The sequence below is a fragment of the Aspergillus fischeri genome, genomic scaffold (genome assembly GCF_000149645.3).
Source record: "Aspergillus fischeri NRRL 181 1099437636247 genomic scaffold, whole genome shotgun sequence".
In the NCBI taxonomy this organism is placed as follows: Eukaryota; Fungi; Ascomycota; class Eurotiomycetes; order Eurotiales; family Aspergillaceae; genus Aspergillus; species Aspergillus fischeri.
In genome coordinates, this window is record NW_001509772.1 from 2758817 (window position 1) to 2784177 (window position 25361).

At 49.2% G+C, this 25361-nt stretch overlaps 6 protein-coding genes across 6 annotated transcripts; 5 read left to right on the forward strand and 1 right to left on the reverse strand.

Moving 5' to 3' along the window:
• Positions 1-967: 967 nt before the first annotated feature.
• NFIA_041940 (uncharacterized protein) lies at positions 968-2171 on the forward strand (the record flags this gene model as incomplete). The annotated part of the gene is made up of 3 exons (XM_001266512.1): positions 968-1267; positions 1323-1547; positions 1611-2171. The coding sequence occupies 3 exons, from the start codon at positions 968-970 to the stop codon at positions 2169-2171; spliced, it is 1086 nt and encodes a 361-aa protein (XP_001266513.1).
• Positions 2172-4428: 2257 nt separating this feature from the next.
• Positions 4429-4755, forward strand: NFIA_041950 (uncharacterized protein; the record flags this gene model as incomplete). Its single annotated transcript, XM_001266513.1, has 2 exons — positions 4429-4661; positions 4710-4755. The coding sequence occupies 2 exons, from the start codon at positions 4429-4431 to the stop codon at positions 4753-4755; spliced, it is 279 nt and encodes a 92-aa protein (XP_001266514.1).
• Positions 4756-6500: 1745 nt separating this feature from the next.
• Positions 6501-8059, forward strand: NFIA_041960 (putative endoglycoceramidase; the record flags this gene model as incomplete). Its single annotated transcript, XM_001266514.1, has 2 exons — positions 6501-6977; positions 7031-8059. The coding sequence occupies 2 exons, from the start codon at positions 6501-6503 to the stop codon at positions 8057-8059; spliced, it is 1506 nt and encodes a 501-aa protein (XP_001266515.1).
• Positions 8060-15055: 6996 nt separating this feature from the next.
• On the forward strand, positions 15056-15988 carry NFIA_041970 (putative FacC-like extracellular signaling protein; the record flags this gene model as incomplete). Its single annotated transcript, XM_001266515.1, has 1 exon — positions 15056-15988. One exon carries the CDS (start codon positions 15056-15058, stop codon positions 15986-15988), a length of 933 nt encoding a protein of 310 aa, XP_001266516.1.
• Positions 15989-18723: 2735 nt separating this feature from the next.
• Positions 18724-23008, forward strand: NFIA_041980 (glycosyl hydrolase family protein; the record flags this gene model as incomplete). Its single annotated transcript, XM_001266516.1, has 2 exons — positions 18724-19122; positions 19181-23008. The coding sequence occupies 2 exons, from the start codon at positions 18724-18726 to the stop codon at positions 23006-23008; spliced, it is 4227 nt and encodes a 1408-aa protein (XP_001266517.1).
• A 424-nt stretch (positions 23009-23432) lies between these two features.
• NFIA_041990 (putative C6 transcription factor) lies at positions 23433-25030 on the reverse strand (the record flags this gene model as incomplete). Its single annotated transcript, XM_001266517.1, has 3 exons — positions 23433-23622; positions 23673-24272; positions 24726-25030. The coding sequence occupies 3 exons, from the start codon at positions 25028-25030 to the stop codon at positions 23433-23435; spliced, it is 1095 nt and encodes a 364-aa protein (XP_001266518.1).
• Positions 25031-25361: the final 331 nt, after the last annotated feature.

The following is a 25361-nucleotide window of genomic DNA, read 5'->3' on the forward strand; positions in this document are numbered from 1 at the left end:
TGATCCTCAAGTACTGATGAAGACAACGGAAAGTAAGAGAAGAGTAAATGCTTCGTCTGATGGTTGCAATGTTCATACTACAACCCAAGTGCTGGAGCCAAGGGCTTCTTATATCTTTGCGTTCGAGCTGTCTCCGCCATCAAAATCCGTGTTTTTAGCTCCCCTCTTTCCGATATCTGCAGGTTGCAGCAGGCAACCTTAGCCCCTCTTTCTGGTATTTGCAAGTCGCAGGAGGCAACTCTTGGGGATCCGAAAACGAGTACGAAAAATGCCGCATATTCTTTCTGGCGCTGTGGTGACGCATCATTCAACGTGGAATGGGTATTGGCCGTTATCCAGGCCCATGAAGCGAGAGCGCATCACCAGTGGTGTCAGAGTATGTATTCCTTGCAATGCTTCAGATCATTCAGGAGCTCGAGACAGCAACCTCGATAGACCCCGCTGTGGGCCACCTACCGTAGTCCAAGGATGAGTTCCAATCTGCTTTGCTGCTGCAACAATGGCTTCAGCTCCGACAGGGATTCGACTGCAGGTCGTCGATCCATCACTCTACAGCCAATACCTCTTATACGCCATTGAACTCTCTCTGCGCTCCAGAGACTGTGTGATTCCGCTCATGTATATCGGATGCAATACAGCGTCATAATGAGTTTGTCTAGGATTCTACTGCGGCGACGTGGCTGGCTGAATGTGCGTCATTTGCTGTCTTGCCCCTCAGATAGCACTTCCTACGCAGCTGTAGTGCGGTTATACAGCAAGCCACGTAGCCGAAGGCAATTACCCCTCCCAATTGTTCTGGCTATCCAACGCGTCAAGAAGTATGAACGGAGAGGCAAGCGATCGCTCGTGCTCTTCTCCAGATCCAGATTATATTTAAGCCTAAGGGTCCCGTGGCTTTCAGTGTAGCCACGCCGTCAAACTTCGATAACTTCCTTAGAATCACGGGCACAAAGTTACACTACTAAAGATGGTTGACGTTGATGCCATGAACTCGGAACTGGATCAGATCTCTGACCACTACCAGTCTCTGTTTCGCCGCTTGAATAGCGAATCCCCACGGGATGTGCAAACCGTTGCTTTGTCCCTGAGTATTGCATTGTCCCAGCTATACCAGCTGGCAATCTTCGTGAGAGGAGACTATAACCAGCGAGCATTCGATGTGTCGCCCGAAAGAGATACACTGGTGGCTAAAGTCAAGGAGGCGTTTGAGCAGATGGCTCACGCTTCAACGACAGCCCTGGAGCATGTGTCAACGCTTCAATCAGAGGTATGGCTACGCCAAAGGGACTATAAAACCAAATTCACTGACAAAACGGACCTAGAATGTCGAACTCTTGTCCTCAAAGATGCACGTATTTCAACAACGCGTCAAAGAAGCGCATGGGGAGACGATCGCAAAGGTTGCTGGTTACAAGGATGCGGTAAGCGAGGCCAGTAAGGCAGTGGAGAAGGAGGAAAATGCAGTTAGGGAAGCCAGCAGTAGTCTAGAAACACTGCTGGAGAAGCTCGACGACGCTCGGAAAACTGGCGACGTGGTTGACGGTGTGGTCAGTATGCCTTCTGTGTGATCAGGCTCAGTCCTCTGGACCAGGAATTAATACCTTGGCCAGGTCAGCGCGATAATCCCCATCTGGGGGATAATTGGGCTCATCGACCATAAAATGTCTCCCGGCAGCGTCATTCTGGAAGGCCAGATTGGCGCTGCAAGACAAGCGGTCGATAGCGCTAAACATACCCTTGACTTCGCGCACCGGAACGCCCAGAAGTCCTTGGATCTCCTGAACGGGGAGCAGCTCAAGTTAGATCAGCAAAGTGCCATTCTTGAGAGACTGGGACCCCTCCAAAGCGCTATCCAGTCCACCATTACGAAAGCACAGGAACTAGAGAAAGGTTTAGTTCAGATGAAGTGCAGTGCTACCGAGATGGTCCGTCGAATGAACAAGCTTAGCGGCCGAGCGGAGGATGGTGCGGAGCTCTCAATCACAAAGGAGGAGTTTGTGGGCGGCATTTTGGATGTTGTGGAGCTTGCCATTGTGGAGCCCAATACAGCCAAAGAGATTAAAATGATCCTGGCTGAACTGCGGAACTCGTGGGTGCCTTCTCCAATGCCTCCAGCGATCCAGTCCCGGCTTGATGAACTTGATGGCAAGGCGGCGAAGATTGCTGGTTGACATTAAATTTCTTGTCTGTAGGCCAAGCAAGGCTGATGGGTAATCGACAAAGAACTGGATTTAAGGGAAGGAACAACTAGTTTGGACAAATGGTTGCAGTGACATCAAAATGGAACTATATCTTTCGCCAGGTTGGCGAAATCAACATAGAGATCCGTGCTTTGGCGTTCCTGGACCGATGAGTCCGAGCTGGATGCACGCGGCCTCCTCGGTCTTTGCAGACTCCACTGGCAATCACCGAAGCCGCATTGACGTTTTGTTTTGCTTGGTACACTTTGAGCTGCAGCCACTGCCTTTAACGTCCTGCTATGTACTATCCAACTGCAACCACCTGTGACGCGCTGTACTCCGAATAATCCTGACTTCATTCATATTTACTACTTTAGTATGGGTCATTTCTGATATGCGGGGTTAGGCGACCAGCGCAACAAGCTCGTACTTCTCTTAGCTCTTAGCTTTCGGACCGTCCCGTCATTCCCGTACCCGAAATTTACCTCTCTATCTGTAGTGTTCCGGTCTTCTGTATACATGAGGCAGTAATACCACTGTCTGGGATTGTTAGTTTTATCACTAATAAAATCAAGGTGCCACAGAGATACACAAAGAAAGCAAAGTTTGACAGGCTGTATGTCCCTGAAGTAAGGGGGAAATTATATTTATAAACAGCCAATGGCTGGGGATTAAGGATTTATCCCGTGGTGTATAAGTCTATGCTTCATAGTAAAGGCATTGTATCCCATTGCTCGGCCGGCGATTCCTCTACCTTTTCCCAGAATTCAGGATATTCTTTTCCCTCCCGTGAGGAAACCAGAAGGAAAGTAGGAAGATCACAAAGTCCTGTGGCCATCATGCCATACTTAGCAACGCGTCATTATAACATACTTCGTGAGTATATCACTGCCATATTTGTGAATGCGATCAGTGGAGAACTGTGGCAAGGCGTCTGTAAGTACCTAAATATTGTATAGACTGCAGGAGGCGTAGTAGGATGCTTTAGTCAACCTCAGCGGACCATGTGAGATCGAACCCACTGTCAATCTCCTCAATATCAAGTTCTCGCGGTGCGTTCTGTATTGTTCCTAGAATTGTGTGATTATTCCTTTTCGGACTAGTGCTACACATAAACTGAGATATCTTTACCACGCAACCTCTGAACAATCTTTTGGTACCAAGTAGCACCCATCCAGAATAGCCAGGACCAGATCGACAAAGCGGGGGCTTGAAATACGAAGACCAGTTGCTTTTATAGAAGTACACTATGCCTAGAGTCTCCATAATTTTACTAATACAAACAGGCAGAGCGCTAATAGCTGGCGTAATAGGCTCATGTCTCTCGCCTCTGCTTGCCACGTCAGGGTCATTACGGAATATACACGCACATGTGTCCATAGATGCACATTGACATAACTGTCCGCCAATCATATTATTTAGCAGGTGTGGATCAAATAGCCTGCATATCCAGTAGCTGATGTGGCTGCCTGAGCAATCAAACACCCCATGTGTGGGCGTATGCCATGGCTAACAGACACTACCAGTGGGGACAGTCTCTGAAACTGGTAGTAGTATTTGATAGCGTCGTGCTGTTATCGGGACAAGCCATTCCCATGCCGTACCTACCTTAAACCCTATTAAATGAAGTTATATTGTGGTGACTGCAGTTGTTCCCCTGCAGGGGAGATGGGGTGTGGGGTGGATCGAATTATTCAGCGTATAATAGGATATATAGGTCCACCTTCAGCTTTGGTTTTTAGCTCAGCGGTACACAATGTTGATCCGAATAACTCAATGATGCGCCTTTATTGGCTATAGAGAAAAAGGTTGACAGTATATTTGTCAGGTAGGCCATATTGACTATTTAGCTTGTGGTGCTTGCATTGCTGTCCCTCCGATATTAGAGTTTAGCTTCTTTAGCTTCTTCAGCTGAAGACGAAGTGGATTGGATACGTCATGGTCTGATGGCACACTATTTCAGCTGCATCATCGGAGGAAGCAGCGAGTCACTGGCTGCTCGGACAGGCGATTGAATAATTGTGTGCGCAACACTGGCCGAGAATCTCGACGCTATTTGGGGACAGGAGCCAGACAAGGCGGCTGTTGTCCGAGAATACAAGAGCCAGCAGCCAGCTATCGTGTGCAGTTTTACCTCCCATACTAAGCCTTGGCTTGAGCATGATTGCTCATGTCCACAATACCCTGAGGCGGACTGACCCAGTCAAACGGGCAATAAAGGGGTTTGATTGTTCGAGACTACTCCTCGATGAAGGTCAATCGATCGACCTTTGAACGGGAAGCATCGGCAGAGTTTGAACATCCCATGGAGGAGATATCCGCGGACAATCTGGAGGATGTATACTGGTCCCTTTTCAGTTCGGTCATCAATGGCCATTTGTCATACTTTGTACGTGGACTGCATCCGGGGCTGGCCGGATGGAGAATTGTGCGCGAAGAGATGGAAAAGATCATCCTCAAGGATAATCAACAGCACTCAAAGTGTGGATTGAGAGTCCAGACTCGCTTCCTTGAACCAACGTTTCGAAGGGAAGAGATGGGCTTCCTCGGCGGCAAGATACATGACTGTTCCTAATCCATTATATCACTGTTATCGGTCTAGCTAGCAAAACTACAGCCAAACAATTTAAACATATTTGTACTGTGTCAGTTGGTATTGAGTAGTTGAGTTTCATAAGAAAATGGAAGGAGCTTACTTGATTGTATTAATCAAAGATTTTTTTAAGGGTTTGCTACTTTCAAACAGAAGACAGTTGACGTAATAAAGGTATGGAATAGAATAACTAATCCGGGATATAAGGGGATTAAGAGGATATTGTTTTGCTCGTAGGACTATGGGAGAACCAAAATAGAAACATAACAATTCATTAGCTGGCACAAATCTCAAAAAAAGAAATAAAAACGAACTACAATTCACAAGCAAGAAGGCTTGTGCCTTCTATTTATCTGTTTCTTCCAGTGCAGCAGTAACCACGCTGACAATCTGTGTGCCACCCTCAAGCCCAACACTGAGTCGAATAATATGCTGTGGCACGCCATATTTCGGAACCTTGTTCCGCTGCCAGCATTCGCCAATTGCACGAAAGGGATAGCCAAGGTAAAGTTTGTGTCAAAGATTGAGCCCTTGAGAATAGTGGTTGAAACAGGCAAACCCGGACCAACTGATACAAGTGAACGGAGAACTCATCGAGCAACTTCATCAAATCGGCCTCCAATTATTCGACTACGGACTCTTCGCGCTCCCCACAGCGATGGCGCAGCACATAGCCCATTGATGGTTTATTGGAAGCAGACAAATTCACCTTCAATGGATGATGCTCCCTCTCTTCTTTCTTTCTTCCCCTAAGAATCAATATATATAGGCTCCTCGTATAGTAGTGTCCTACTTTTGAATATAGACCTTTCCATCTGCAACCCAACCTACTAGGTCTTAATCTGCACAGCCGACCACTGGCAGTACGTAGTCTCTCTAGGGTTCACTAAGATTTTGTCACTTGGTCGAGGCTAATACTACCAACCCCGCCGTAAATTGGAGATCTTGGTAATTGCCACTGTGGGGACACGAGCCTGTCTATTTGGGGTTGACACATGTTTAGTTGGGTTTCGCGGAACGCTTGCCGAGGTCTAGGTATTCGTCAGGCTATCTTTTTAATATAACCATGCGATCGTAGGGTCTGATGGATAGTGAACGTAGATCCAAGCACGTTGAGTCCCTCGCATAAGAACTACCATAACGGTTGTGCTCATACAGGAACGGCCGCCCGGAGTTGGGGATGCAACGTTAATATAAAGATGGTAGTAATCAATTCGACCCAATTGTATTTATAGAATGTTGCCTAATTTAACTGGGTAAAAGGGTCTGGTCTCCTATACTGCACATATTTCGCCTACCTATATTTCTGTAGAAGCTCGGTTGAGCTACTGAAAGATCGCCACACGATAATTCTGGATATATTGAATGTCACACATAATCTTCTAAGGAACATGATTTATATCAACAGATGCTTTCATCTCTTCTCCCCCTAGCAGCGTATCAATAAAATCATTACCTAATTAGCTTGTTGAACCCTCCATCGCCTAATCCTAGTTCGCAGCAGTTTTGCGGGGCATGTTACAATCATTTATTCAGGCAATTAAGCGAGAATCGCGAGATTGGTAGTAGGAATGTATTCCTACTTATGTAGAGAGGGGTACTGGGCATTTATATCTCCATGTGGCCCATTAATTCTTCCTATCATCTAAAGTTCTCAACACTCATTCCCTCCGTCTCCTTTCTATGTCTGTTTATTCTGACTGAAATTGACTTGGCCTCTTATTGAGATGTTGTTCACTTCCATTACTGCTGCATCACTACTAGCTGTGCTTGGCACTTTGCCAGCAGGTGTGCTAGCCCAGGATGCCGAGGGCTGGTACAAGGCTCATCCAGGCATGGCGCGTATCAGCCAGGTGAACCAAGACACGCATCAAATTGTCGATGAATTCGGCCGTACGCGGTTCTTCCATGGAACCAATGTCGTGATGAAGGAGCCACCGTGGTATCGGCCGTTGGAGTGGGCGCCTGGTGTCTCATCGTTTGGCGAGCAAGACGTCCAAAATCTGCACGGCTTAGGTCTGAACATTGTGCGGTTAGGCCACAGCTGGGCCGGTGCAGAACCAGTGCGAGGTCAGTACAACCAGACATTTCTAGATATCATGAAGAAGCAGACCAAGATGGCTGAGGACCACGGCCTCTATGTTTTGGTGGACGTGCACCAAGACGTCCTGGCGCGGCAGCTTTGTGGCCACGGCGTACCTGACGTAAGTAGATGCATGGCCATGTTGGCACAGCTGATACTGACATGGCTGCATAGTGGTTTGTTAAGGAAGACTGGGTACCAGGTTGGAAGAAGTACCCCTTTCCTCTCAAGCTAACGCCGTTCCCCGTGGATAATAAGGGGTTCCCATCGCCGCAGTCGCTTTGCGGCACCGTGGACTGGTCTCTGAGCTACACGTCGGTGGCGGTATGTAATGCATTTGGGCGACTATACAACAACTACGACGGGCTGGGCGATGCGTTCGCGGCGTACTGGAAAAAGCTGGCGTCCGAGTATGTCAAGACGACCAACGTGGTCGGGTATAACCTGCTGAATGAGCCGTGGGTGGGCGACTCGATGGCCGACCCGACCCTGCTAGTGCCAGGTGTTGCCGACCACAAGGTCCTAGAAGGCCTCTGGAACCGCGCCGCCAAGCAGATCCGTACCGTCGACAATGACACGCTCATCTGGTTCGAAGGTGCCACCATTGACATCTTGTCGGGTTTCAACAATGTCCCCCTTGGAGACGGCTCGAAGTCAGTGCACTCATTCCACTACTACAGCCCACCGCAGCTGTCGTCTATTTCTACCACACTCGACAACCGCCGCAAGGACAACGAGCGTCTTAGGACCGCCGGGGTGCTGACTGAGCTCACCTTCTGGATGGGTGACGATAAGCAGATGCAGGGCCTAGCGGACGCCATGTCGGCGACCGACGCAAATATGGTTTCCTGGATCGGCTGGGCGTACGAGAACCTGTACAACGGCACATCTGGTCAGCCTTACCCTGAACTGGCAAAGCACTACAGCCGTGCATACCCTGCCGCTGTCGCCGGCACTCCCAACAGCTTCAGCTTCGATGAGAGCTCGGGCATCTTCGAGCTGCAGTTCACGTCTGATCCAAATATTAAAGCGCCCACTGAAATTATCCTGCCCCCATCCACGTTCCCCAACGGCTATAAAGTCCGGGTCTCGCCTGACGGCAGCTTGCTACAGTATGTACCCAACAAGCGTACTCTGGCCTTGTTCACAAGTACTAGCATCAAGAACGCCATCAACATCTCTGTCACAGTCTCTCCTAAATAATCCAATCTACAGCTTACATCTAAGATTACTATGTGTCCGTAGTAGTTGACTTACTCCGCTATACTCTACTCTAGTCAAGATGCTGATCATAAATCATATTGGCCCTATCAAATATGTCAACTACCTCACATACTTTAATCTCTCTCTTTTTGTTTTTGTAGATGCACCTATTGATTATATTATTCGCATTTTACCATCTAATCAGATCATTCTGAGCCCTTGTTAATAAAGTCTATTGCATATCGAAGTTAAGGCCGTCGCGGTACCAATATAATAGACCTAATAGCATCCACCGCCCTAATCAACTTGGTTGGCACATAAAAATTCCTGGGTCCTAACTAGAGTGGTTAAACCCAACCTAAGTCTATGTAGGGACTCATAGGATTAGGTTAACACTATAACTATAGCTAATCTTCGTGAAACCTATACTATCCAATAGACCTTAAAGAGTCTAATCTAATAATAATATTAAAGAGTATTCAATGACATAGTTAGCGGGGTGCTGAAAACCATCTGTCTGCTGCTTTCCACTGCCTGCCCTGCCTGCTTTAGGGATTATGCCCTACTTTCATGCTTATTACCTGCTGCCTCATGCCACCTATGTAATCTATATAACCCCATCCACCCTCTCAATACTTTCTCTTCCTCTTTCTCCTGCTGTCTACCTCACTCCTAGTATACTGCCCCTCCCAGGATGCCATATTATCTAAATACTTCCTCTTTGTAGTATAATGCCATCTATATCTTCTTTTTTCTTCCATTATTTAGCTTTGAAGTTACTGATAGCTTAACCTATTAGTACTCTATTGGTTTCTTAGCTATCTATGTCTCTCTGTCTATGTGCACTGTATCATGTGTGGCACTGGGGACATGACTTCTGCTTTTAGGGAGCTTCTGACAGAAGAGCTCACGGCTGAAGGTTTTGAAGGTCTCGCAAACAGCATGGCAACAGCCTTGGGCGAGAAAGGCTTGAAGTCACTGACTAAAGAGGAGATGAAATTGTAGGTGACTAAGTCCCTTTTTCTCCAAGCTTCCCCTGTCTTTGAGAACTGCTACTGATCTGATTCTTCCATCCCATAGGATCGTCAATACTCTGGTTGATGCCATCCAAAACAAACAAGGGAGAGGATTATATTAGACAAGTAATTCAACAATATGAGGGTGACTCAGATTCTACCCAGCCACAACAACCCTTCGACGCTGCCGGCCCTGACGATCGTACCGGCCCTTTCGACCCTCATCTAGAACACTCGAGCGGCGGGGGAGTAGTCCGCATTTGACAGACGCAACCAGCATGGGCTGTGAGCGGGTTGGGCCACCTACTCACGGAACATATATGACCATATATGAAGGGAAACCAGTGCACCCCACAGTGTGGCGCGCATGGCCACAGGCGGAAAGCTGCTGTCATCAATTAGACCACAGTTTCGGTATCGTATTAGCCAGCTGGTCAGCTCTCTTGCAGCGTGTATGTCAGCTGATGCTGAAAGCGGTAACAACAAGAAATAGAAATGAAGGCCAAGGAAGCGTCTGTATCTCGGCGGCAGCTTGATACGGTAATCGTCCCTTTTTGGTTCTAGAACTTGGCATTCCGTACAGACATGGAATATAGCTTTGCCAACCACATCGCTATCGGAATGGAGGCGGTGGTGTTCAGATTGTCCGCTAGTCGAGCGACATTAACAACTGTAGGGGCAGCGGGAACGGCCTCCGACCGTCGACCGTCGGCGAGTTTCCAGTTCCGAGCAGTGAAATTGATGGCTGGCTGATATTGCATTAGCACGAGTTCGGGTCATAGTGCTTCTTCAGTAATAGCGCTGTGAACTTATTGTTATGTGCTAGAGAATAGATTAACCTTCGGAGTGGGGTGGAAACTGTGGCTTAGAGTGCAAGCCGCCAATGATGAATAGTTCTTGAAGACCACGGTTCGCCAGCATTTTAGATGGTCGCCAGCTGGAACAAATGGGCAGCTGGAATGATATCCCTGTCGACTCTAGGCCCAATCAGCTGTCGTCGCCGCACAGGCTGCGTAGCACTATTTTTTGTTACAGAGGTCCGAGGAAGCTCACGCTACTTCGTATACAGCGAGGCATTACTTTTGTGGCTATTATTGGTTCTCCAATGACGGCCCAGACCGAGTGCGTAAGTACACTTTCTTATTTTCAATCACCTCAAGCAGGCAAATGATTGCTCCTCAGCTGGAAAATGTTCGACACTCCAGCCTGAATACTACGCCAAGTCGCTCTAGAGTACGAGACTGCTGGATATTTCACCGGATATCGCTATTTGGGATATATGGAAAAAAAAGTAAAGTTTTTCGTTTCTCTCAGCTTTCCGTCTCAGCGCCACCGAATAGAACTATCTGTCCTGGTCAGCTGTTCCGCCATGTATTGCCGTATCAAGCTGCCACCGTGATACAGACGCTTCCTTGGCCTTCATTTCTACTTTATGGGAGAGCGTCTCAGCAACTAGATGCGCATTAAGAACTTGCTCGATGGGGAAAGTGCGACTTGTGGTTAGCATGAAACCAGCAGAGTTATTTTCCATTCCGAAGGCCACGATTTCTTTCAACCCAGGTCAGGCTGGTGAAAATATCCCAACTATCCCTACGGAGCATGCAGTATTCGCAGAACAACGCCCACAGCAGGTAAACCCCATTGCAGTAATATCATATTCTAGGACGTAGGCAAGGCCAATATCGCAATCGCAGTAGGAACAATTCAGTAATAATATTGGTTTTTCAGGGGTTAAGTTTCGACTGGAGTCAACTCTTCTATGGAGGGTCGAGCCGCTCACTTAGCCGTCAGGTCACATAGCTACTAGATGATATGAAGTCAGTGATTAGAGCAACCTTAAGTAAGAAGTCGGGGGAAATATAGCATACCACAAACCACAGGCTTCAGGCAGAATCCGCCCGTTAGCGGATTATAACAACAAACTTCATCCTTCCGGCAATGTCGGTCAATCGTGCATGGCCGGGGCGGCAGGGATTGACGCTTTCCTAAGTCCAGTGGTTGGTCTGGATAGACAGCTGGGCTTGCGAGGAAACCAGGAATGAAGATGGAGACGACAGTAAGATAGATGCTGAGTCTCATGATGAACGTTGCGGGAGGGGTATATCTATCACAAAGAAAGCTCAGCTTGATGACAAAGGCTCATATACGGAATCTTATCCTACCGTTATTTGGTTTCACGTGGACCGCCAGGGCAGTAGTGGCGTGTATACAGGTAAGAAAGGGAGGAGCAAGGCACTCTTTACTTATATTCTGCCACAGGTCATGGGAGATATGCGCATGTAGGTTTGTTTGGACTTGGCATCGCAAGGCAACGAGCAGCTGGACAGGTATGACCGCTGGTAACTGGCTGCCCGAAGAGGAGCAGTGAGCCAAGGAATGTGTGGCTTGTGGCCCATGCTTACTGTGACCTACGCTTATTGTGGCCTAGATTGAACAAGGTCCCAAACGGTAAAAGAATCTCAGAATTTGCCATAGGGACTGTAGGGAGTAGGAGCGCACGTTCAACCAGCTGTTCAGTGCTTCCTATTGATCGTGCACGATACCTTAACCCTAATATTTGAGCCATACATCTAGGTTCGATCACCTACAAAGAATAGAGCAGACACATACCATATGGTCCCAGCCCTATTAAGTATTGAAGGACAGAAACGTAACAGTCAATCTTCCATTGGTTTCCAATGCTCCGTAAAGCGAGTTTGCAGCCTCATCACACTTCCATGAACATTGCTAGTAGAAAAGGTGGCTGACTTTGTATTTGATCAATGTATATTACCTACACAGTTGGCGAATGAAGGGTAGTCCACTCGGTAGCGAGACTCCAAGCAGCATATGGTCCGTCGGCAACGAGGCATGGGCAATAGCCTGGAAAGGCTGTGCCGTAGGCGGAATGCTGTCCCAAGGTTCCAAATTGACGACTTTTTCCTCATTTTCTTTCCCAGCTGACGCTTCCAAACTACGTTTGGATGATTAACGATCCTAACGGACATCTCTCTTTCTAGTAATTCTGTTATCGTCTCGATTTGGCTCCCCTTGTACATTCGAAATGGCCTTCACCCAGGGTAATCTTGCTCTTTCTTTCGTTCCCCTCTTCTTTTCTTTTCTCTCCTTTCGCAACTTTGCTGAGTTGCTCTCACCCCTATACAATTGCAATCATGCTGGTCTAATGCGTCCTTCCGGGCCATGATACGTAAATGATGACTTGTTGGCACATGGATGTTCATACACTGGATCCGTGCTGGGAGCTTATCAGCCAGGGTGCTGCATCTAGTTGTCCTTTCACAAAACAGCAGGTTCTAAGTCTTTCTGTTTCCTGTGATTAAGAGCAGCAGAAAAAGATCAACAAAGACTGCTGACAATAGTCTATCACTAGGTAATGTTAGCAATGGCGAAAAGCTCTTCAAGATGTCTACTTTGAAATAGCTGAACCATGTTTTTCTAAGCGGCTGACCTTAATATCAGATTATAGACACGCTGTGCTCAGTGCCATACTGTCGAAAAAGGTGGCAGATCAAAAACTGGCCTTAACCTCTACCGTCTGTTCGGTCGCGTATCTGGTCAAGGTGCCGACTCTTTCTCCTACAGTGACGCCAGTAAGAAGGCGGCTGTTAAGTGGGAGGAAGGCACTCTTGTATGCTCCTGCAAGACTTAATCATGGTGGTTGTTACCAATGTTTTCTGTGCAGTTCGATTATCTTGAGATCCCCAAGAAGTTCATGCCTGGTACTAAGATGGTGGCGACTTGATCACGTACGCATGCCTACAATTTATCTGCGGCGATATTATCTGCAATGCAGGCGCTGACATTGACTCTCTCTGAAGCTACTTGAAGAACTCTACTTAAGCATTTTACGCTACCTTGTTACACCAGCCCTCAGGCAGTAGTAGTATGATGGTTGAATGTCAGGGACCAGGGCCATAAGTACTAGGGAAAAACCAAACAGCATTAGGCTGTGGTGGTAAACCTGTCAGGCATGTAATTATTACACAAGGCGCTGAGCATTAGTTAGACTTACAAAACAGTATCAAGCGTAGCTGTTTTTGGCCGCTGGCTAACTGTTTCATCGTTATATGTAGAATTAGGGATTAGTAGAGTTATTTATAATAGAAGAAATATAATAGAAACTTGAAAATAGTCAGACTTTTTAAAGTATACTAACTATTTTTAAGTTTCTACGTAGGACTTGCATTAAAAGCAGCCTCATATAGGCGTTGGTGGAAGCAATACGGCAACATGCCCCCAGTTACAAAAGGGAGAGGAGAAATATAGGACAATGCAGACAAATGCAACCGTTGATGGCAATCTTCTTCCCTTAAATGGCACCGCCAGAGAATGAGGCGGACATAGAACAAAGAGAAGAGCTCCCATGGGTACCCATCACCGAACAAGAGATGCATCAGGCCGCCAAACCCATGAAAACAGCTGGGGGAGGACGGAATGACACTACTGGTGTAGCATGCTTGAACAAGAGATCCTTGTGGACCTTCACGTCCTTACGCGCTCTCAGCACCAGGTACCTAGCTGGTTGCTATTACGGAAGATATGGTGATCAGATTAGCAGCATTCCAAACACCAGCTCTTGATGATATGGCAAGAGCGTCAAGTTCATGAGTGATGAAAACATCATACTGTCGAAGCTTGTCACCAATGCGATAAGTGATAGTCAGAAGCCATACTTTGTTAGAGGAAATATTAGGTACGCTAGGCATCTAGCTCATTCTCTCAACTGTACTTTCCTGGTTTCTACTTATACCTTTCACTGAAATTGCCTTGATAGGGCCTTATTATCACAAGGTATCTACCCTGAAAACATGGAAGCCGCTACAGCATGGTCCAGGCTGCTCGATCAATCCAAAACCTGTACACTGACCACATTTGTGAGTGGACCCAGTGACCGAAATTCCTCAAAAGCTGCTAACAGAATGTATGCAGGTATGTTTATATCAAAAAAAGTGGTTAAAGCAAAGGTGGGTGTCTGAATGTTGAGGCAACCAGAAGTCCACCCTGCATCCATCCACGAGTGAGCTAATCTACCAGATAACAAGAGTCATAGAGGGACATTAACGTAGCCAAATTCACAACGCTGTGGGGAGTGACGGAGATGTATAAGGCTAATAATTGCAGGTACAGATGCGCTTAATGCAAAATAAGATTAAAAGAGCTCTTTAGCCCGTGTCCTTGCATTCAGGAGATGTACACGAGTCTCGAGGTAAAATTCCTTTGAAGAGAATAATCTCGCAGATCTTCTAGCAAGGTATCCGGTTTGATTTTGCAACCTTGGGCGTGAAGCCAGATCCCAAAACAGTAGCAGTCACGCATCACACACACACACAATGGTGATGTCTTGCTTTGCCTTGGTTAATGTTGCCTCGGCGGCGCTTTAGACTGGAGGCGGTGATGGAGGATGAGTATACGATTCAGCCGCTCTGGTGTGTGGTGGGATGGAGGGTGGTGTGGGTGTGGTTGAGGGAGTCGTGAGTGAAAATTGATCAATAATAAACGCTCCACTTTCTCAAATTTCCACGGGAGCAAGAATCTGCACCTGAAGCCGCAAGGGATAAGTAACTTGATGAAGAGGGATACGAGCTTCGTGTTCAACGGCAGTATCAGCAACGGGCTTGAGGTGACATCGCTCCACTCTTAAGACCTCACAAATAGTGAAATGGGAGCTAATATTTACTTGGCGGCCAAGAGTGCTTAACCCCTCCTGGATTGATTTCACGACGTGTCTCGCCATTGGAGGATCTAAGCGACATATCCAGGATTCCCTCTATATATATCCCGCCGATCTCGTGTTTCTCGTATCGCCTTTTGCATAAAGTACCTGTTGCTGCGCAGACCACCCTGTAGCTGAGAAGGAGATGCGTCCCCGAGAGAACTATTTAATATCACAACTATCCAACCTTGAAGCTCTTATGTATACTCCCTAACCTTCCCTTTGGCCCTTGCCCCCAACCAGAACCTATCCGATCCTCCAGTCACCATGCGAGCCGCCCTCTTTGCTCTCATCACAGCCCTAACAGGCGTGATTGCCCAAATCCCCAACTCCCCCCGATTCGACCTCACAAAACCCTCGTATGACCTCTGGCGGAACAAGAAAACCGCCGCCATAACCGTCCAACAATCATTCACCTTTGACAACGTCAACCGCCGCCTCTTCATAGTAAACCGTCGCGATGGCTCCGCCCTCGACTCAGGAGACTTAACAATCAGCCAACTCGACTTCTCAGGAAAGGTCCTCGGCTCAATGGACCTGCTCGGCTGCGGGCACGGTGTGAATATCGCCGCGGAACCAGTCGGAAGCGATACGTATATCTGGAGTGAAACCGACGCTGCAGCAAGCGGGTATGGGACCGCATTGTGGAAGTTCAAGTTTCAGAATGGGAAGACGTTGAATAGCGCCACGGACAAGCGGAAGCGGATTGTGCCGTTGCCGGAGTTTGACAGGGGGACTGCAACAATTGACCCCGTTTATAAGCGGTTAATCGTGCGATACCAGACTGGGTCCGTGCAGAATATCGCCGCATTTGACCTCGCCAAGGCGAGCGCAGGCAATTTTTCGAACCCGCTGGCGAAATGGGAGATTCCGCATCTCGTTAAGGAGCTCGGGGCAAAGGTTAACGTGTTTCAGGGGTATGCAGCTTACGGGCGGTATGTCTATTTCCTGACTGGGGAATCTTATGACGCTAGTGGCGGTAAGCTGAATTCCGAGGTTATGGCTCTGGATTTGGATACTGGGAAGCTTGTGCAAGGGCCTGTCATTACAAAGGCTGGGTCGACGTTGAAGTTTCGTGAGCCGGAAGGGATGGCGATTTATAAGACAGTCAGTGGGGAGGTGAGGCTTTTCTTGGGATTTGCGTCGGGGGTTGCAGGAGACCGGAGGAGTAATCTGTTTTATAAGAACGAGTTGATATAAGGGTTGTTGATGTCGTGAGGAGCTTGAGGGAGAGACGGTTTAAATGTCATGTCTGGGGATATCATACCAGGAGGGTCCGAAAGTACAAATAGAAAAGAAAAAAATCATACTTTTGATTACTAGTTTATGTAGGGTGTGTTCCTGCAGCTTTGCAGCCTCCTATGTATATTCTTAGTGATCTGTGATCAACAGTGGCTGTGCCCTATGATATTATGTGTTATCATGGTATCACCAAGCTCCTAATAACTCTGCAAGGCAAGTTAGATTCTCTACTTCTTGAGAGCATTAACTGCTTCTCGATGTTTGTTATCCATCGCCCATCTCAGTGCAGTTCTGCCATTCTTGTCTTTGGACTCACGATCAGCACCTCGTTCAACAAGGAGCTGAGCAATATGAGCATGCCCATGTCTTGCGGCCAGATGTAGAGGCCGGTGACCATGCTTATCCGCACCTTCCATATCAGCGCCTTTGGGCAGCAACATGCGGACAATCTCTCGTGTCCCGTGCACGAAGCCCAGTGCAGAGCAGCCCAGCCGGTATCAGTTTTCATCGTGACTTTGGCGCCCCGATGAAGCAACAACTTTGCGACTCGTGTATGTCCCGCCCGAGCAGCGAATAGAAGCGCCGTTCAGCCCCCTTCCATGGTGGTGCCGACTTCGGCACTGGCCTCCAGCAGGAGCTCCAAGATCTGGCCGTAAGACGATCCGCTGGGTTTTCCTCTATCATTGCCCGAATCCAGGGTAGGGGCTCATTGTCCGAATGCTGGATTTGGCTGTCCAGCTAGGTGTTCAAGCCGCGATTCGGTGATGGCAGAATTACTGTGCATGAACGGCTGGATGTTATCTCTTGCGTTATTCTCAACTTGGCCTGGTAGAACCGGTCCCTGGCCTCTATAGTATCTCCTCGCAGAACCGTGAAAATCTCCAGACAAGTCACGCCAAGGCTGTAAACGTCTGCTGACGGATTGCGCGGCTAGTCCATGATCACAATACGGCGTGACGAGAAAGCCTACCGCTGGAGGACTCGTACCTTTCCATGCTAAAACTTCTGGCGCAGAATACCTTGGAGTAATTGCCATGGGCAGCTGGTATAGGGTCATGGCTCAGGTGCTTAGGCTTCTATTAAATATATAATATATGCAATAGCTCGCATTAAACGCTACCGCAATCTCCTTCACTAAGTGCCTAGGAGCAGGCCGGCAATGCTCAGGCATCGCATCTCATTTGTTTACATTGCTGTGACGCGACGGGATAAGTTGTTTGAAACATCAACTTACTTTCAGCTTATGCGGAAAGTGGTTATAGTCGGGAGATCGGGACTCCAATGCGGAAATACGATGACGACCATCGCGGCGGGATACAGAAGGTCATAGCGGACACCGGATACACTGCTGGGTCGCCTGTGGCCCGGAGACCGTAGTGAATCAGATGATGATATGAAGCTTCATGGGGATGATTAGTGAACAACCCGACTTAACTGATTTTGCCTGAAAGAATGACGCCAGAGGCAAGAATCTGCAGTACAAGGAACCGTCCGGCTGCATTTCATCTAGGTAATCGGGCCGACGGAAGATAGCATAATCAACCACTTAGGTGTGCCATTTAAACGGAATGGATGAAGTAGATGCCTCGGTGCAGTAATATGATTCAGGCCATTCATCTTATAACCAGAAAATGCTTTTCTGAGACAGCAAAGTAGCTTGTTCCATTATGTCCCCAAGAAGCTCGGTCCTAGTACCCTGAAGACATTCAACTTCATCTCAATCTGAGAATGACACAGACCATGCATCATCGCGCCTTCCAACTTTCTAAGATAAATATTTTGATTGATACGACAGGTATTCTCGCCCATACTAACCATTATGAAGCTATGCAGTCTTGGACTCAATTATATGAGACAAGTCTGCAATGCCGGCCCCGACAATGGACCAGAAATGATCACTAAGTGCCCCGTTGCCCCCGGGACAGGGTCAATGTAACTCCACGGGGTGAAGAGTGACTTGAGGATTGAGAGCCCGAGTTAATTTATTGTGGGCACTCAAGAACATCAAGTAAGACTAATGATTCGCCCATACACCTGCATAGTGGATGCCTTTCGCGGAGACTAGGCTGCCTCCGCGATGAAATAAGATTAAGCAATTTGAGTATCCGCAGTCGAGAGGCCCTTCCCGCCTCTTCTGCACCAATTTTGGCCGATCTATCTGGGGTTCTCCACGGGGTTCCTCACGATGACCATAATAATACCGAGTAACCTCGTCTCATGTGCAGCCAGTATCGCTGTGTTTCCGCCCTCCGCGAAATTATGTGCCGTGTCCTGCCGGATAAACGAGATGCCCCCGAACAGTGTCGCTATATTGATCTCTCTGCTGTTTCCTTTCCTGGGTTAGACGAACGCCACTGGGGCAGCAATGTTCATACTACATCCAACCCAGGTTCCGGAATGTGCGGGAAGTCTTCCAGAATCTCTCCACTTTTGCGTGACATCGGGGAACATTGGCGGAAATGCAGAGTAGCGCAGGAATAATGCAGGCGAAAAAGAATGCGGGGGAGAGAATTTGAGTCTTGGGATCCGTAGTATCTCTTGACCGTACAGAAAATGAAGCTTGGAAAACGCGACAGCCAGAGAATATATAGAAGCCGCTTCGCCGCGAACTCGAGATCTTTTGGCACTCACAGTCAGCATCTTTTCCTCGGTCCCCTTTCTATACATACTTCGGATGCATTTATCTTGTTAGAATGGTCGCTTGCTTTGCTTATGCCCTAGCTTTCGGGCTCTCTCTTTTGCAGGCAGTAGGTGCGCAAACCTACAATGAGCTCTACCGACCTCGTTATCACTTTACACCGGCTAAGAACTGGATGAATGATCCGAACGGTCTTTTATATCACAATGGCGTTTATCATCTTTACTACCAGTATAACCCTGGAGGAGACACCTGGGGAGCCATGTCATGGGGCCATGCTACTAGCAATGATCTGACCCACTGGAAGCACCAACCCGTTGCCCTGCTTGCGCGTGGGTACCCGGATAACATCTCTGAGATGTTCTTCTCTGGTTCTGCTGTAGCCGATCCCGATAACACGAGCGGCTTCGGTACGAACGGAAGTATTCCTTTTGTGGCAATGTATACTTCCTATGTGAGTACTGTGAACTCCTAGCTTGGAATGCTGGGCCCCTCTAACGCCTTCTGCTTAGTATCCCGGGTCACGCAATCTACCTAGCGGCAAGTCAGTCAATGGTGGGCAGCAGGCTCAGTCCATTGCGTACAGTCTAGACGAAGGCATAACCTGGACAACCTACGATGCTGCTAACCCTGTCATCCTTAACCCACCAGCACCCTACGCGGATCAGTGGCGTGACTTCCGAGACCCGTTTGTATTCTGGCACGAGCCAACCCAGAACTGGGTCTCAGTCATCTCACTAGCCCAACTCCACAAGTTGCTCATTTATACCTCGCCTAACCTGAAGGAGTGGACCTACACCAGTGAGTTCGGCCCAATGAACGCAGTCGGGGGTGTCTGGGAGTGTCCTAGCATCTTCCCGCTGGCCCTCGACGGGAACGAAGCCGAGACCAAGTGGGTTGTACAGATCGGACTGAACCCCGGCGGACCACCAGGAGTTGTCGGCTCAGGAACGCAATACATCGTCGGCAGTTTTAATGGTACCGCATTCGTTGCGGACTCCAACACTCCGCCTCCGTCTCCAACCTCCACATCCGTGTCAACATCTGCTAGCACTGGTACCCAGACGTCCACCACGTCCTGCTGTCCAGGACCAACTGAGGATGTTACGTTTCAAGATTTCGAAGGCACTGCCGACTTTGCGTCGCGCGGCTGGGTTGCCACAGGGGAATTAGTCGGGGCTGCACCGGCCCAAGGGACTCTTTCCGGACAGCAAACCGTCTCTGGATATACTGGCACTCGCCTCGTGAATACTTTCCTGAATGGAGACTCGACCACCGGCACGCTCACCTCGCCTCCCTTCACAATCACTCGGCCGTTTATCAATTTTCTCATTGGCGGCGGCAACGCACCAGGCGCGGAATGCATCAACTTGAAGATCCAAGGGCAAAGCCAAGCTGTGCGTACTGCCACAGGCCGCAATGAGGAGAAGCTCCTGTCACATACATGGGATGTTACTGAGTACATAGGGCAAACTGCGGTCCTTGAGATCGTTGATCAGCAAACGGGCGGCTGGGGACATATACTCATTGACGAGATTACCTTCACTGGGGATGCTACTCCTTCCCCGCCCAGTGGAGATGGTGTGTTTGATTTCAATGGGACCAGTACTTTTGCGAGTCGCGGGTGGACCGCTACTGGAGATCTTGTCGGGAAGAGCCCGGCCCAGGGCACGCTGATGGGACAGCAACTTGTGTCTGGTTATCGCGGAAACTTTGTCAACACCTTCTACGATGGCGATGCGACGACTGGAACTCTGGTCTCGCCCACGTTCACAATCACCAAGAAGAGGATCAACTTCCTCATTGGTGGCGGGAACGCTCCAGGTCTGCAATGCATCAACCTCAAGGTCGACGGCCAGGTTGTCCGCACAGCCACGGGCAGTGATAGCGAACAGCTTCTGCCAAAGAGCTGGGACGTCACAGGTTTGATTGGTGAGAGTGCCGTCATTGAAATCGCGGATCTCAGCACGACCAGCTGGGGACATATCCTGGTGGATGAAATATCCTTCTCGGATGTATCGGAAGAGCCGCGAGGGACCAACTGGATGGACTGGGGCCCTGACTACTATGCTGCGGCACCATTCAATGGACTTCCGTCTGCAGACCGCACCAACATTGCCTGGATGAATAACTGGCAATACGCGAGCAATATCCCTACCTCTCCGTGGCGCAGCATGTTGTCGATCGCTCGGAAACTGTCACTTAAGACCATCAACGGGTGGCCAACAGTCATCCAGCAACCTGCTGCCAACTGGGCCACTCTACAGACAGGAACGTATTCTAATGCTCTGAACACTGTAGCTGAAGGAAACCAACCCATTCCGCTCTCTGGAAAGTCCCTCGATATCACGGTGGCATTCTCTGACCGGAACTCGGCGTCCTCATCTCAGTTCGGCATCCTCCTCCGAGCAACCTCTGACCTGGCACAGCAGACACGAATCGGTTATGACTTCGGCACAAAGAGGATGTTTGTTGATCGAACCAAGTCTGGAAATGTTGGCTTTGATGGGACATTCTCCAATACTTATTACGCGCCTCTGGCGCCTGGCATTGACGGCAAGGTCACTCTGCGCATCCTTCTTGATTCTTCTTCGGTTGAAGTCTTCGGCGGCCTGGGCGAGGTCACCTTGTCGGCGCAGATCTTTCCGCAGGACACGGGCGTTGATATCCGGCTCTTCTCGACTGGGGGAAGTACCAGTGGGGTCACGATTGATGCAAAGATTCTGGGGTCCGCTTTCGATCAGCCCACGACCAGTATGACCAACACGATCAACACGACACCAAGTACGACACTAAGTACGACCTTGAGTACGACTGTCACAAGCACAAGCACAACCACCACCGTCCGGCCTTCCGCTACTGTCCCCGTCGACTTTCGCCCTGTTTTCCACTTCGTGCCAGAGCAGAATTGGATGAATGAACCTAATGGTCTTATTAAAATCGGGTCTACATGGCACTTATTTTTCCAGCATAATCCTACCGGAAACTTCTGGGGGAACCTTAGTTGGGGCCATGCAACTAGCACTGACTTGGTATCCTGGACTCACAAACCAGTGGCAATCTCTAGTGCGGATGGCATACAAGCATTCACAGGGACCGCGTATTTCGACTCTCAGAATCTTTCGGGGCTGGGATCATCAGCAAACCCACCATATCTCGCATTCTATACTGGCTACTTCCCCTCGACTGGGGTGCAGGATCAGCGGCTGGCGTACAGTCTCGACCACGGCGCCACCTGGATCAAATACCCAGGCAATCCGATAATCTCAAAAACCCAGGAAGAACCCCATGATATGACCAAGGGTCTGGAAACCCGGGATCCAAAGGTCTTCTACCATACTCCGTCGAGCAGCTGGGTAATGATTCTCGCACACGGCGGGCAGAATAAAGTCACTTTCTGGACATCGAGCGATGCAGAATCTTGGACCTGGAGAAGCGACTTCACTGCCAGCAGCATTCCAAACTTACCCGGCGGGATCAACGGATGGGAGGTGCCGGACTTTTTCGAACTCCCGGTCAAGGGAACGACGCAGAAAAAATGGGTCATGCTCATTACTCCTGCCACTGGGTCCCCCGCCGGCGGCAATGGCGTCTTCGCAGTCACAGGCTCCTTCGACGGTGCTGTATTCACAGCGGACCCCGTTGATCCCAGCGCCTTCTGGCTCGATTACGGCCGCGACTTTGACGGGGCCCTCACTTGGGAGAATGTCCCTACTTCGGATGGACGTAGAATTCTCGCTTCGGTGATGAATAGTTATGGCGGAAACCCTCCAACAAACACCTGGAAGGGAATGCTATCGTTCCCGCGCACACTGGAGCTTCAACAGTTTAATGGCAAGCTGCGATTCCTGCAACTGCCCGTGAACGAGGTCAGCGCGTACACGTGGCTCGTCGCGAATATCACGAATCAAACCATTGCCCCTGGACAGACGTTGCTTTCCGACATCCATTCCCGGACACTCGATATAAAGATGTCCTTCACGGCTTCCCCGGGTTCTACGCTCTCTCTCTCTGTTCGGAAGGCAGGGTCTCAACAGACTTTCATCAGGTATGTGCAGAGTTCTGAACAACTCTCGGTTGATCGCAATAGCAGTGGGAATATCTCGTATGATCCCGCAGCTGCTGGTGTCCACACTGCTACTGTGCAGCCTGATGCAAATGGGGAGATGCAATTGCGTGTCTTGGTTGATACATGCTCTCTTGAGGTCTTTGGGGGGCAAGGGGAGGCGGTGATTTCGAACTTGATCTTCCCTGACGTGTCCGCTGATGGGGTGTCTCTGGAGGTGTCTGGCGGAACTGTGGCTTTGGGATCAGTGGAGGTGCGGGAGGTCCTCCTTTGAGCTGGCAGTGTACTAGGCAAGATTTTTATGCTGTCATCCCCGTGGAACACGGTCCCTGACATGTAAATGCTTTCATGTCTCTTAGTCTGGCTTCACTAGGGCAGACAGTCCGCCAAAGTCGACAGACCCCGACCGAATCCTTGTAGATTGCCCTTTGAGAAATAAGACGTTGGATCATTTGCGTTACTAACAATGATTCGTGTGACTACTTGTCATGCGGTGCGGGCTAAGTTTTCAGGCTATGAGTAACGAGGAAGTACTTGTAGTGTTCCTAGGTAGAAGGGCGAAAGATGTTGTGCTTGACCGAGGGAATGTTGCAGGCAGAAAGGGGCTTCCTCGCAAGGAAGAAGAGAGGTAGGCAGTGTTCAAAAACCATAAAAAAGAATAACAGTAATAGTAAAGATAATCGTATTTGCCAATTTTATCAGTACTTGACCACTTGCAGACATGATTTCAAAGTATGTTGCAATAGCTCGAGCGAAGGACTACCTTGTATACCTTTCCAGTCCCCCGCTACAGCCGACGCAAGACATTCGCGTAGCTGCTCACGGCTGGCACCGGCGAGACAGGGAGTACCTGCCACTTTGAGAGCAGCCATCGTGGTGGTGAAGAAACTGGGGGAGAGTAAACATCTAGAATTCCACAGGTCTGAAGCGCGACTTACCTGACGGAAAGTGTCCATTTGTATATTAAGCAATCGTCAACCGCAAACGCGATCCGCGGCAGAAGCTGAACATAGGAATCGATAAACCGCTGGCAGTGATCCAGGAGCTGGGTGCTGGCGGCATTATCCTGTACAGCCTGGTAGACGGCAGGCCAATAAATCGATAATTTGCAGCAGTAATACTGAACATTCAGGAAATTCGACAGCGAGCCGAACCGGTCAGCACATAGCTGATCAGGCGCTTTAGCGAACCGGATGTTCGCGGGGAGATAGTCGTACCACTCGTCCAGTTGTCTTTCGAGCTCGAGGGCGATACTGGGTGCGTAGCTAAGCCGGCCATCTGGCGAGCGCGTGACGGCCGAGTTACAGCGGTGGAGCATGCGGCGCATGGCGATCTCCGCGAGGAAGAAGGATTGTGCCTGGTCTGCTGTTGTGCTCGTGCTGTCCGTAGAGTGGACGCTTGCCGGGGAGACACCAACGAGAGTACTGGGTGCCTGTGGGGTTGGGAATTGCCAGGTGCGGCGGCAGTTGGGAAGCGGGATATACTCGTCTAGGTTCCAGATGTCGCTTTTGGCGACGTCGAGCTGGACGCTGAGTTCGCTAGGCGGGATTAGTATGACTGTGCGGTAGGTACTTTTCTCGATGAACGTACTTCTCCAGCAATAATATTGCCCAGTATGCTCTGTGGGTCAATTCGAGGGTGTCATCATCCGTACTCTGGAGCCAACTGTTTATCATTAGCCCGTAATGTCTTACTCCGAAAAATAGGACAACCTTTTGAAGAGATTCTGAATTTTAAAGGACGCTATCAAAGAGTAGTCATGGGCCTGGCAGGGCTTAAGGAGGCAGCAGTAATATATGCTCAAGAAGATCAGGCATTGTATGCTCGTCAACGTGCATTCTGCAAGGACGACAGGCAGCGATGCGAGAGCTGCTTCAAAGTAGGGACTACCAGTCGTGGGATCATGCGCAACACAGCCTATTGCTGCCACTAGTAGAACGAGGAATGTCTGGCACGACGGTGCTAGAGGCCCCGACAAGATGGAAAAATACGTCTCAGAAAAGTTGAGAGGAAGTATGGGGTAATAGCAATGAACTCGATCCGAGAAAGCCGCCAAAGCGTCTGTGATTTGGTCGTGCGATATGAAGAACATCCGCGATGGAGTGGCCGTGCTGACCAGGAGATTCGCTCGCTCTAACTGAACAAGGCTGCGAGCATAATGATCGTCTAGGCCTAGTACACGCATGATGGAGTCTGTGGCCAGCAACCTGAATGGCGAGTCCTCATGCGAACCCAGTGCACTGGTAGACGGCTGTTGTGGCTCCACCAACGGTTGAGACTGCTTGGACAACAGCATGGTGAGGTAGTCTAAGCGCTGGTTGACATTGGCTAGTTCGGTTTCTACTCTGCAAAGAATTAGTTTCAGGCTACAAAATTTCCCAGAGCAGTGCTTGAAGAAGCGTACTTGGTGGCGGGGCTTTCTGGAAGCTGCTGATAGAAACAGTTTAGCCCGCGAGTGCGACAGGGAGCGCAGTACGGTCGCTGACCATCGCACTTTACCCGTCTCGACCTGCATGTATCACAGGCGAGGGCCAATCTTTTCCGTGTCTTGACCATGTTTGACGGTGGTGTCGGCATAGGTCGTGGGTGGTGAGAGCGCGGAGTCGATTCAAATACCGCGGGGTTAT